This window comes from Taudactylus pleione, unplaced genomic scaffold, assembly GCF_031769625.1.
Source record: "Taudactylus pleione unplaced genomic scaffold, aTauple2 ptg000004l, whole genome shotgun sequence".
Lineage (NCBI taxonomy): Eukaryota > Metazoa > Chordata > Amphibia > Anura > Myobatrachidae > Taudactylus > Taudactylus pleione.
The window spans coordinates 7,283,945-7,298,124 of NW_028284407.1; the positions used below are offsets into that span (position 1 = coordinate 7,283,945).

At 46.4% G+C, this 14,180-nt stretch overlaps 1 protein-coding gene across 1 annotated transcript in view; it reads right to left on the bottom strand.

Annotated features, from left to right (window-relative positions):
* Positions 1-14,180, bottom strand: part of LOC148543382 (intelectin-1-like) — a 107,850-nt gene that overhangs the window by 40,871 nt on the left and 52,799 nt on the right. Inside the window, exons 2-4 of the mRNA XM_088468519.1 lie at positions 11,022-11,180; positions 7,313-7,560; positions 7,001-7,159 (exon numbers count right to left, since the gene is read on the bottom strand). Coding sequence (XP_088324645.1) covers positions 7,001-7,159; positions 7,313-7,560; positions 11,022-11,180 — 566 coding nt within the window. The remainder of the gene's footprint in view (positions 1-7,000; positions 7,160-7,312; positions 7,561-11,021; positions 11,181-14,180) is intronic.

The window sequence follows — 14,180 nt, forward strand, 5'->3', positions numbered from 1 at the left end:
TGCAAATTGCACAATTGCTGCAATCAATTGCTGATGTATGGAGGCCTTAAGTGCACTGGAACAGCTTGTGATTCCTAAACTGGAATACAGCAGCACACAAATCAGGACACAGAAACTGTAGTATTTGAGCCAGATAGCAGTGATGGTTTTCTGCACAAAGGAGCCACAGGATAGAACTTAACACTAGGGGGTAAATTTACTAAAGTGAGAGTTTTTAGAAGTGAGTTTAAAAGTGATGTTGCCCATAGCAACCAATCAAATTATAGCTATTATCTTCTAGGAGGTGCTAGTTAAATGTTACGTAGAATCTGATTGGTTGCTATAGGCAACATCACTTCTAAAACTCACTTCTAAAAACTCTCACTTTAGTAAATTTACCCCTATGAAGCACCTCTTTGCTCTGGCACCAGTGGGAGTTCTCACAGGGGATATGAATCTGCTGCCAGTCCCTGATAGGCTGCTGAGGTCAGCTGAGGCACGAGCACTCCCACTGGAAGAATGCTAGCAGCTGACTGGCCCTGATTCAGAGCCGGACGCTCTGACCAGAGCGCTCGCTCTGAATCAGGGCCCACCTCCATAATTATGGAGCGTCCTCCTGGACGCTCGTATAGCTGTGGGTCACCACCCACAGCCTATACGAGCGTGCAGGTTGATGGTCGCGATGGTCTTGACCATCGCGACCATCGCCACTGCGAGCCGGAGCCTGCGGTTGAGTTTCTCAACCGCAAGGCCCAGAGTGATTTTGGCTCTATCAGAGCCAAAACAACTCCCACTGACATCACTAGTGATATCAGTGGGGCCGGCTTCTGACGGTAGGCGTTCCCTTGGGAACGCCCCCGTCTGGGAGGCACGCCCCCCGGCACGCCCACCAAAGGGGGCGTGCTGTCAATCAACATCGACAGCACGCCCCCTTTGATCAGACACAACGAGCGAAGGAAAGTCCTTCACTCGTCGCATCTCGCACATGCGCACGACGGAGCTCCCTCTGTCGTGCGCATGCTCAGTGCATGGACAGCCGCTCGCGAGTGGGTCTGAATCAGGCCCATAGTGCTTAATGGTGATGTCAGTTCATGGTTCTTGAACAAGGTCAGGCAGAAGTCCTGATCTGCAGCAAATGGTAATGTAAGTCACGCCATTTGATCAGAGTGTGACAATATCCCCCTCCTAACGGGTGGCCTCCGGATACCCCTATGTCTTGAAAAAAAAAAAAATTTGAATAGATCTCTGAACACCAACACAACTAATTAATGCTTTCGACAATTCTTCTTGCCCTTTCGGGAATGTCTTGATACACCTGGAAGAGATGGATTCTCTGGTTCAACGAAAACTTCCTTTCTAAACATAGGACCTCCAGAGAAAGGTGCTTCGTTCGCTATAGGATCATAATAAGAATCCAAGTCTAGAGTCAGAATCAAATTATTTTTCTTGAAAACAGAACCAGAAGTGGATGATGGATCCAAAGGACCAGGATACCCAGAGGAGCCTTTATGGAGAGGGGCCAAGGAGGTGACATCAAGTCTCAATACCGCAGGCTGTGGACCTTGTGCTGATCTTGAGGCTTTTGGAGGAAACCTTTGCAGTACTGCTTCAGCGAAAGCTGAGAGATCTTCTAAAATGGGATCCTTGGTCTCTATGAGTGGATTAGCCCAGTCCAAAGCTTTACCCCTAAAGGCCAAAAGGAAAAATTTTACCACATTGGCAGGAGTAAGTGAAGGAAACAATCCAGAGTCCACATCGGAAAGATATTGACGTACCAAGGTGTAAAGCTGATCTAAATCTCCATAAAATAAACGGATGGAAGATCATCCACCAAACTTCTTAGCAGAGAATCAGGTGAAGGGCTCATTACAGCAGGTATTACATTGATCTGTGAGAACTCTAAGTCCTTTTTGCAACCAGGAGACGGAGGGCTATCACCTGGCAGAATAGGTAGAATCGGATTTGGATTGGAGTCACTTAAACTGGCAGGAATCGTAGAGGTTAAAACCGGATTAAGACCGGACACACTGGAACTGGATAGAACAGAAAGTTTAGATGACCCTTTCTGAGTCTGGACTGTATTAGTAGTCCACATGGTGATGCTCTCAGGAAGTGGCAAACAGGAATCCATGTCTGTATCTATGGCACTGTGAACATGTCTGTATCCATGGCACTGTGAATCCCTCCTGGGAACTTGGCACTGGAAATCTACCCTAGGGATAAGGCAGTGAAGACCCCTCCTGGCGCTGAGGCACTGGAGACCCCTCCTGGGGCTGAGGCACTGGAGACCCCTCATGGGGCTGAAGCACTGGACACCCCTCATGGGGCTGAAGCACTGGACACCCCTCTTGGGGCTGAGGCACTGGACACCCCTCCTGGGGCTGAGGCACTGGACTGGACACCCCTCCAGGGGCTGGCAACTCAGGCAACTCCTCTGGGGTTGGCAACTCAGACACCTCCTCTGGGGTTGGCAACTCAGACATTTTTCCTGGAGCTGGAGGCCTACATGCCTTCCTGGAGCTGTAAAATCAGACAACCCTCCTGGGGTTACAAAGTCAGATGCCCTTCCTAGGGCTACAGAATCATATGCCCTCTCTGGGCCTACGAAGTCAGATGCCCCCTCTGGGCCTAGAGAATTGGATGCCCCCTCTGGGGCTGGAAAGTCTGATGTCCCCACTGGGCCTGGGAAGTCAGATACCCCTTCTGAGGCTGGCACATCGGTCACTGCTCTTGAGGCCGAAACATCAGCTGCCCCTGCTGGGGTTAACACATCAGATACCACTGCTGAGACTAGAACATCGGATACCCCCTGGGGTTGAACAGCCAAACACCTCTCTTGAGAGTGAAACATCAGATATATCTCTTGAGGCTGAAACAAAGGATTCCCCTGCTGGAACTGAACCATTGGATACCCCTGCTTTTACTGGAACATCAAATGCCCCTGTTGAAGTTGAAACATCGGATACTCCTACTGGGGCTTCAACATCGAATTTCTCTCTTGCAGCTGGAACATTGGATACCCCCATTGGGGTTGGAATATTGGACACCTTGCTTACAGGTAGAACATCGGATACACCTGCTAGGGCCTGAACATCAAATACTCCTTCTGGAGTCTGAGCATCGGATATCCTTGTTGGAGTTGAAGTATCAGATACCCCTGCTGGTGCTGGAACATTGAATATTACTGCTTGGAGTGAAACATCAGATACCCCTGCTGAAGACTGAACATCGGATATTCCTTCTGGAGTTTGAATATCGGAGACTCCTCCTGAGACTGCAAGAACAGACTTCACACTAATTTTGGGAGATCTGAACACTCTCTTTTGATTTCCAAACCTGGAATAGGGTGCTCTTGTCACTGGACCCCAATGTCGCACTGGAGTTCCTTTTTGGGCAACTTCCTTAGCACTCCTAGTAGTGGAAACTGGAACTGAAGATGACAATCTAGATAGTTCATTGGCATTAATGCTGTGACACTGAGACTCGTCACCCTTCCTTGATTTCCAGAGAGAACAGTCTTTTATAAAATGATCAGGACCCCACAGTAAAGACAAAGTTGAAATTCCTTATGTCGCTGACGTTCAGCTTCTGACAGCTTGAGCCGTGGAAAACTCTGATACTTTTCCCTTTTCGATAGAGATGAGGAGACCAAAGTCTTTAAAGCTCCTAAATCTGCAAACTCCTTGGTTTTATTATACTGAGTTGGGATTTCATCAGAATCAGAAGAAATTAATTCCGGTAGAATCTGGATAAGAATGGCTAAAAGCTTTTGCAGCTGCTCCAACATTTGCTTAAATATTACAAGTCGTGCAGGATTCAATTTACTTGGTGACTGGGAGATCTGTGAGCAATTGTGAGTAGAGGTCCCTTTAACACAGTTATTTACTTGATTACCATGAAATTCTTCAGAAGAGAGTGGAGGTATGCAGGAGTTAACAGAGTCTGAACATTTTCCCTGAGACTGAGAAGCCATGGTAAAACAATCAGCCAAATATTGTAGTATACATGCTTGTGTCATCTCAAATCTCTTCACCACATTTATAAGGCCCAGACTGGGGTCTGCCACTTGAGTCTGACCAGCAGCGTCCATATTTTTTATGGCCAGAGCAATCTGTCACAACTCTCGGATGGCAAATGGACGCAACCCGTATTTGGGGATTGGCGTGACCTATTTCTGAGGCGCAGAGTCTAATGTACCGACGGTGTTCACCAGGGACCCTCGCAAGAGGGTATGGGCTTGGCTGCATCCAACATACAGGTCATGGCCCTCAGAATAGGTTCCCCTATACAGGTGCTGGTGAACTCTGGATGGAGCGGAGAAGACTTTCAGCATAGTGAACAGGCCGGGTCAGAGCCAAATGGACAACAAAGTACCAGGGAGCAAACGTGTGCAGATCGCAGAGAATAGCCAAGGTCAGAACCAGATTACCAAACGCAGTACCAGGGATTAGACAGAAGCAGGTCAGAAACAAAGCCAGGGTCAGGAACAGACTTGCAAAGGCTGATTGCAGAAATCCTCTAATCAGTGCAGCTGGTGATTTCACTGAGCTGGATAATAGACTGCAACTGATGTTTGCTGAGTAAGTTCACTGGAACAACTTGTGATTCCTAAACTGGAATACAGCAGCACACAAATTAGGACACCGAAACTGTAGTATTTGAGCCAGATAGCAGTGTTGGTTTTCTGCACAAAGGAGCCACAGGATAGAACTTAACACTAGGAAGCAACTCTTTGCTCTGGCACCAGTGGGAGTTCTCACAGGGGATATGAATCTGCTGCCAGTCCCTGATAGGCTGCTGAGGTCAGCTGAGGCAGGAGCACTCCCACTGGAAGAATGCTAGCAACTGACATGATGGTGATGTCAGTGCATGGTTCTCGAACAAGGTCAGGCTGAAATCCTGACCTGCAGCAAATTGTAATGTAAGTCACACCATTTGAGCTGAGTGTGACAGGTGCATTACTGGGGGCTCTGCATAAGGGGTATTACTGGGGGCTCTGCATAAGGGGCATTACTGGGGGCACAACATAAGGGCCATTACTGGGGGCACTGCATAAGGTGCACTTCTAGGGGCATTACTGACGCACTACATAAGGGGCACTACTAGGGACATTACTGGGGGCTCTGCATAAGGGGCATTACTGGGGGCTCTGCTTAAGGGGCATTACTGGGGGCACAACATAAGGGGCATTACTGGGGCACTGCATAAGGTTTACTTCTAGGGACATTACTGGGGGACTGCATAATGGGCACTACTAGGGCACTGCATAAGGGGCATTGCATAATGGGCACAAATTCAGGGGGCATTGCAAAAGGGGCTCTAATACAGGGTGGAATTGCATAAAGGGCACTACTACAGGAGGCACTGCATTGGTTTTTATTATTAATAAACCTTTCAAAATTGCATATAAGACTTTTTTTCTTTTTGCGGCCCACAAACTCGAAGACCTTGAATATTCGGGCATGATGTTATTTTGAGTTTGACATGCCTGCATTAAACTAATACAAGAATGACGATTCACCCAAACCAATGAAGAAATGGAGCTATTTTGTTTCCTAAATATACCAGCAGAAAGAAAAACAGGAGAATGTGGAAGTATGTATAGCTTGGGTTGCAGAACCATTTTTATTAAACTGACTGCCCTAATTTTATCCTTAACATAAATAGAAAAGGGTTTATATTAAGGGAAACAAAATCACTAGCTGTGTTTGTTATCCAAAGACCTAAATATTTAAAATGGTCCTTCCCAAGAGGAAGAGAGTCTAAAGGGGTTACTGAGCAGCTACCTCTAAGTGGCATAATATATGACTTATACCAGTTAATTTTTAGACCAGAACACACTCCAAATAAATCTATGACTTGAAGAGCTGCTGGTAACCTGATTAGATAATTAGATAAAAACAACAAGTCGGCGGCATATGAAGCCACCCTATCTGCCCTTCCAGCCACTCACAAAACTATAATGTCTGAATGAGATCATAGGATACATCCCAGTGGCTCCATCGCCAAAGCAAATGAAAACAGAGACAATGGGCACCCCTGGCGCGTGCCTACGGCCATTGAAAAAGGGGAAGAAATTGAACCATTCACAGACAATCTAAAAATATAATAATGCTTGTAAAATTATTATTAATATTTTAAAGTGATATTCACCTTCATCCCCAGTTGCCAGGAATCCCCTTTACCCAACCTGAAGCATAACTCACTGAGACGTATTCTCCAGTGGCGTCACAAGGCGGGTGCGGGGGGTGCGGCCCGCACCCGGGTGTCACCCGCTGAGGGGTGACACCAAGGTGCAGGATCCCCCTCAGTGACAGGAGCCGGGTGCTGCACTATAGCATTAAGTGCAGCACTCGGCTCCTGTCAGTGAGGGAGCCGGCACTGCCCATGCCCGCACCTCCTGCACCCCCCGCCGGGCATCACCCCATTGATACCTAATGTATCATTTTGTTAGCCACGGCCACGGGCCGGGTTTGCGCCGCGAGGCCACGCCCCTCCCGAAGGCCCGCCATGCGATGCCACGCCTCCAACACACCCCCTCCCGAAGGCCACGCCCCCATTTTGGCCGGTGCCGAGCGCATGGCGTCCCTCCCCGCACCGGGTGTCACCGTGGGGAGGGACGCCACTGGTACTCTCCACTATGTTATCTCACCAATGCAAAAAAATGTAAAGCCAAATGCAGTGATCTGTTCATGCTGATACTCTCAACTCCTGTGATGTCTTCACTGTGAGATGAGTCATTGGTCTTGTTTCCATATACTATACCTAGATTTTCTAGATGCTAGGGTCCCCATTACTGGAAAGTGAGTTTGTCTAGACTGATATTCAGGGGTCTGAATGTCCCCTAGAGATCCTCCATCTTTCAGTACCCAGGAAGTACAACTTGGCAGTGTGGAATGTTCTAAGGGAATTCCATTTTAAGAAAATACAGAGATGTACAGTATCTGCATAAGTCTGCATAATATACTGATTACTTTTTGTACAAACCTGAGAAAAATTTAATTCTGAGGTCATATTTTACCTTGTACAGTTGAAAGAGGTTTCCACCTTTATCAGACAGGAAGCCATTATCTGTGCGATATCGGAGAAGGGATGATTCTCTCCATTTGGTTACTGGTGTCTTGTTTGGCACGTGCCATATGCCCACGTCATTAGCAGATATATCATAATAGCCGGGGTTCTAATCACATGGGAGAAATAATTTTCATATGTAAAGTGCTAGAGAAACATTTATTGCTCCAGATAATAGGGTAGCAACAAGTCTCATCTGCCACAATAGAAACTAAATATAACATAATATAGCAGAAATCCTGACCGGCACGATCATTCTTACCTTGTAGTCATCACTGGTGGCTCCATCTGGTAAACCAAATGTGGCATAATTTGCCCAGTTGCCATCTCCTTCTGGGTTAGTTTCATTGTTTCCCTGTTGGCTGGACCAGCGGTCGCCAGTAGTGCACTTCCCAAGCATATTGTTTTCATGGACACTGGCTACCAAAGTCCAACCTCCTCCATTGGTGGTCATGTCACAGAAGGTCTGATAGGACACCCCATCTTCACTGGTTAGTGTGTAGATTCCATCTGTATTTAAAGCACATTAATAGCTATTCTCTTTCAATTAAAGTAGGTAGTGTGCACATAGAAGCATGTAGTACAAACTAAAAGCACAATATATGTACTGTAGTTAGTGTTTTCTGTATAATATATCTATATACTGTATGACCAGAACTGCATACACCATATAGCAAGGACGGAACTTGCGAGTGGTGGGCCCAGGTGCAAAAAATATGCTTTGGGCCCCCTCCCTTCTAGTGCCCACGCTGAGTTCATAATATGGCATATGGTACTGCACCACATGACAGCCGGACAACACAGACAGCATTCCAGTGTCTAATAATAAACTGTGCCCCATTTTATCAAATAATAATAATAATAATCTGTGTCTCCTTTAATCAAATAATAATACTCTTTGCCCCTTTCAAACTCACCAGTGTCTGATGTCAGTAGTGTTGCTCCGAGGCTACACAGATGATCTGCTGGCAGAGGGTGATGGGGAGAGACAGAGGCTGACGTAGAGAGGGTGATGGGAAGAGACCCAGGGTGATGGCGAGAGGCATATGGTGATGGGGAGAGGGTGATGGGCAGAAGATGACAGAGAGAGGCAGAGGCTGATGGGGCCAGGCAGAGGCTGATGAGAAGAGGCAGACATTATACCGACAGCCGACTTTCCGACTGTCATATCCCGGCGAGGGTAAAATGACCGGCGTCTAGATGTAGACACCGCTCATTTTACCGATGCTGGGAGACCGGCGCCCGGCATCCCAATCGAAGGGATGCCAAGTGCCGCGAGCGGACAGCCGCGGGAGGAGAGGGATAGGTTTAGGGCTCCCGGGGGGGACTTAGGTTTAGGCACCACCCCGGGAGGTTAGAGTTAGGCTAGGGGGAGGGAGGGTTAGGGTTAGGCACCCCCGGGGGGAGGTTAGGGTTAGGCACCCCCCGAGGGAGTTAGATTTAGGCAGCGGGGAAGGGGGGGTTAGGTTTAGGCACTTAGAGGGGGGATTAGGGTTAGGCACTTGGGGGGGAGGTTAGGGTTAGGCACCCCTAAGGGAGGGTTAGGGGGGTAGGTTAGGTTAGTTAATACTTACCTGCTGACGATCGGGATTTTCAGCGCTGTCGGGCTGCCGCTGACGGGATCTGTTCCTCTGCCGGCCTGACGCTGCCGGGATTCGAACTGCCGGCCATGCGGCCGGCGGTATTACATACCTATTCTGATGGGCAGATGGTGACTTGGAGAGGGAGAAGATCATGGGTATATGATGACAGGACGGGGCATAGGGTTACTATGAGTGGCACAGTAAAGGTGCGTACATACTAGACGACAGTGTAACGACTGCATGATTACAACATTGTAATTGTGCAATTGTTTTTCATCTAGTGCAGTGGATAATGGGCCTGATTCAGACCTGATCGCTAGGATGCGTTCACTCGCAGCGAGACGATGTTTGCAATGTGCGCATGCGTATAAGTCGCAGTGTGCGTGCGTGAACCAGTCCATGCGATTGCCTCTTTTACACAGTCGCCTCACTAGAATGAGTGACAGGACGAGGTGTTTGTGGGTGGTGACGGGTTGGTCGAGGGAAACGGGGATGTGGTGGTGCGAACGCAGGCGTGTCTGTGCGTCTGAATGCTGTTTCAGAGTTGTGCATAATTAAGACGCAGTGTCAGCATACACGTCATATGGCTGAATTACACACTGAAGCACTCGCAGTGCTTGTGGTAGGGTATGGTCAGCCACAAGTGCTGCGTATGGGTGCAATGATACTCGATGTTACCAATTGTTGAATACACTTCCTGGAGATGACAGGTATTACTAAGGCTGGTGGGTGTCTACATACACACTGCGATCGCCCCGCCAAGACATAGTGTGCGTGCTAATGCATTGCTGTGCGATCGTGGGATTTGCTTACTTTGGCAGCTGATGGCTGCGTGCGAACGAATCTAGCGAGCGAGTCTGAATTGGGCCTGAAGTGCCCACACTGAACTGTCATTCAGTGCAGGCACCCTCTCTCATCCCCGAACATATCCAACCTGTCGTTTGGCCTGTAGGTTGGCCTGCATGTTCAGGTGATGTAAAAAATGACCAGCGGGGGCGCACATCATTCGTCGTTTTTGACATTTTATTGGACGATTTATGAACAATTAATGAGCGATTGAACGATAACGATGTTGTAATCGTTCAATCGCTCATTTTAATCATTTAGTGTGTATGCATCTTTAGACATGCAGTCGAGGCAGTAACGCGTAACTAATCAGAGGACTTGAAGAGGCCCTCTCCTCCCATCTGCAGTACTCAAAAGATCACCTCCACGAGTCTCCAGCAGGCAGTTCCTGTACAGCAGACCATCCTCTCTGAGATTGCTGACAGTCCAGACTGTCCAGCAGTCCCGGGTGGGTAGCAGCCAGTGACAGCCATCAGTCTGATGGCTGACGGCACTGCAACTCATCAGTGATAATGACCTGATCAGTGGAGGGGGCCCCTCTGGATCCCTTACTCCACAGGGCTCTGTTGCAACGCACTGGGTGCACCGGCAGCAGTTCTGCCCCTGACATATAGTCCTACAAAACAAATTAACAGCTCATAGAGAGAAGCTGAAAAAAATGGATATTATAATCTGGTGTGTAATTCAATATAAGAAATGTATTCTACACAAAATATTCAAAAGTACCATGTTAGACAATAACACATAAAAACTAACATAAAATAATAATTAATTTATGTGCAATAATCAAATGGCAGGAAACTTTATTTCACTTGGTAACCTGGTATTAAAGTCCAGATACCACTTTAAAATTATACCTATGCCTTATGGTATGTGCACAAATATTCCTTGTATAGGATATAACAACAGTATAAAATGTATCTGTGATCTCAGTAGTTCTTTCAGGGGAATCGGTATGAAATACCGCCATCCCGACACTGGAACAGATCCCGGCAGTGGCAGCCCGACAGCGCTGGAAATCCTGATCGTCCCTAGGTAAGTATTAACCAACCTAACCTACCCCCCTAACCCTCCCTTAGGGGTGCCTAACCCTAACCTCTCCCCAAGTGCCTAAACCTAACCCCCGCCTTCCCTGCTGCCTAAACCTAAGTCCCCCGGGGGGGTGCCTAACCCTAACCCTTCTTCCCCCTAGCCTAACCCTCCCGGGGGGGTGCCTAACCCTAAGTCCCCCCCGGGAGCCCTAAACCTAACCCTCCCCCCCTGCGGCTGTCCGCTCGCGGCGCCCATCATCTCTTCGATCGGTATGCCGGGCGCCAGTCTCCCGGCGTCTGTGAAATGAGCGGTGTCTACATCTAGACGCCGGGCATTTCACCCTCGCCGGGATATGACAGTCGGGAAGCCAGCTGTCGGTAAAATGTCAGCTGGCTTCCCGATTGCATCCCCTTTCAGGAATGTGATAAAACAGTGTGGTGTCGCAACTATGATTATGAGATAGTATTTGATTGCTTTCCAGATTGTATAAAGTGTGTATACATTACTCACCTCTGGCACCACACTGTGACTGCTTAATTTCTTTGCAGCTCCTATACTTGTAGCTATTGTCCACAATGTTGTTTGATGGACTGTAACAATTATAGTCATCTTTCCAGCAGGCCAATAGATTCAGAATGCTCAACTTCTTCTCATGAAACGATGGATCATCTGAGAATATATGAAAAATGTTAGATATTACACATCTTTTATATTAGGATTGGGCAGTCTCTATTCTTTATTCAAGTAACATTCCTTACTCTCTCATTTCCAACTGTAAAGCGCAACAGAACTTGCTGGCACTATATAGGTAATTTATAATATCCTCCTTTTGGATATATTCTACATCTTAACTCATACATCTTTCCCATGGCTTCCATGTGTAGGGTTCTCCTGGTATTTCAATAAGTTTTCTATTGTAAATATTTGAGTACTGTATTACAATTTAGTGTTTTCTATTGATAGATGTGGTTTATGCATGTGTAGCCCATTAATACCGGGGATTACAGTGGCAAATGCAGGATTTCTATAGGGGGGGTTTCCAAATGCTTGATTTTAGAGCGAGTGTGGCCAGTCCATGAAGAGGGTATAATTAGCACTTATCCAGCTTTAATATGTTACATACAAAGTATATTGTGTTGCATAATTCCAGCATATACAGGACCAGCGATCACAGTATGGCACTAGATGCAGCATAAAGTCCATCCTGTCTAAGCAGAATGTTTTTTTTTTCAGATGTGGGCATCATTCCAGAGCATTGGAGTAAGTCCGGGAGTCTGAGGGAGCAGCAGAAGAACTTAGCACTGCCCTGGACATATATGTACATATCGGTCTCCTTATGTACTGGATAGTGTATTATTGTACAGTATTAATTATTAACCCTATTGATGGTCTATAGCAGTGCACCCCTAAAAGTGCATGTTTTCTTGATCTCCTAGTTGGTGCACAGGTATATTCATTACTGGCTGACATATTTTAAAAGATCCACAGTTGGTGCTAATTATTTCATTTGTGATAAAGAGAAGAACATGCAGCACTAGTAACATTCTATTATATTACTATTTCTAGTAATACAGAACCCCCCCTGCGTTTGCCTATGGCGCATGTATGGTTTAGGCAGATGTCTCTTAAAGAGTCTACAGTCTTTTGTTTTTCGCAGTTTTTTTTTATTTTTTATGTTGCTAAGCGTTTGTAGAGCATTTGCATAAAATACAACTTGACAAGCCTGTATATTAGTGATAGTTACTGCAGCCAATCCTGCACTTCAAACCTTAGGCAAGGACTGATTGGTTTCCATAGAAGCAATTCCGGGACTAGAACAATTCTGCTTCACCCAATTATAATTACTTCTAAGAGGGAGGTCTCATACGCAGTGTTTTATATGAGTAAGTGGGCATCTTATTACACCTACTCCTGTCACCGGCCTCCAGTCACAATTGCTAGAACATTGTAACTCATTTTGAAGATATTTCCACCTGCTCTAACAAAAACCATTGGGGATTATGTTAAATCTGAATATATTTACTTTGAACTTCACAGTAAAATGCATACATTAAAAAAACACAGTTTTGTGCATATGGTAAGTTGCAATGATCACATGATCCATTGCCAACTACCCTCTCCTCTGGGCCATGTAGCGACCTCACCCCTCTCCCCGTGGTAGTTCCATTACAATTTGTAACCTTGATTTAATCTTTCTGATCATTGGGTATGTAAAAGGTATCTTACTTTCTCAGATAGTAATTAGAGCATTCCATATGCTTTGCAGGGTGCTTTAATCATTAGAACTGCTATGTTTGTCAATCAGTCATTGAGAGTCAGGTGATCCTGATCATCAGTGTCGGCTCCAGGGGTGGGGCTGCAGTACAGTCCAAAATTCAAATAGGGGAGGCACACCCAGTAGCGGCTCCAGGCACGGGCAAGCCGGTCCGTCGCCCGAAGCGCTACTGTTTCCGGAGGGCGCTATAGGACATATATTTCCCTCCCAGCGCTATAGGACAGATTTAAGCTCAGGGGGAGGGAGCGGAGGAGGGAAGGGACGGCAACACAGGACGGCGCTGGGCGCAGCACAGCTTAGCGCCGGCCCTGGTCACACCAACTGCCAGTGAGTCCCGGCCATCTATGTTTGGCAGTGTGTAAAATGACAGTTGGTGAGGCTCCCCTATTTGAATTTTGGACTGCGCTGCTGCCCCACATCTGGAGCTGCCACTCCAGATGTGGGGCTGCACATTTAAAAGTAATAAAGTATTTAAAAGTAATAAAAACATGCTCATATGTGTCCAAACTCTCAGCACAGAGATTGACCCTTATATGGACTTCCTATCACCAGCCAAGGTAACAGTGACACAATATATTTGTACTTCAGTTTGATATGACAGGATGTCAGTTTGTGTCTCAGTCTATTTGGTTATAGTCTATTGTCTATTCATCATCAGGCTAAAAGAAGTAACATTTAAAATTAAAATACAAATTGAAATCAGCCTGTGCCAAAAGTGTTGCTGTCAGATCAAACATTCTGATCACATTATTTGGAAGCAATCTGGTGGTTTTTAAAAATTCTAACCACAAAAACAACCATTTTTTTTTAATTTACTCCTTTTGATGCTGTCCAGTGGTACTATAGGCAACAGTGTTGCAGGGTTTAATTTATTGCAGGATGATATTACTGGGGCATTGTACAATATGCAGGCCAGTTTAGGACTTTTGCTTCAGAACTCAGCTGGAATAACACAGCACATATAGCAACCTACTGGCAAAATCTATCTGTGTTAATGATGAATTAGTTTTGAGATTTGACCTTACAGCTGGAGAACCTGATAACAATCTGTATGATGGTGGACATCCATGTTAGGGTATGAGCACAGGTGAAGGAGTAGTCCAGATGATATAACTTCAAACTAAAACCCTGCTTCGCCTCACTGGTTCAACCAACCCTGGAAGAAACCATGCAGTTGGATCATACTCGCATTACTCCTGAAGAACATAGGAAAAGTCTAAAGAATAAGTGGTGCCTCTATTGTGTGGAAGCAGGAAAATGGCAAAGCCAAAATGGCGCTGGGGGAGGCTATGTTGGGTACAATTCTTCACATACAGAAGCAACTACCTCTTTATCAGCCTAAAAGTCTTTTTGCAGATTCCAAAATTTAGCCTTCCTTGATCTGGGGGTGGATT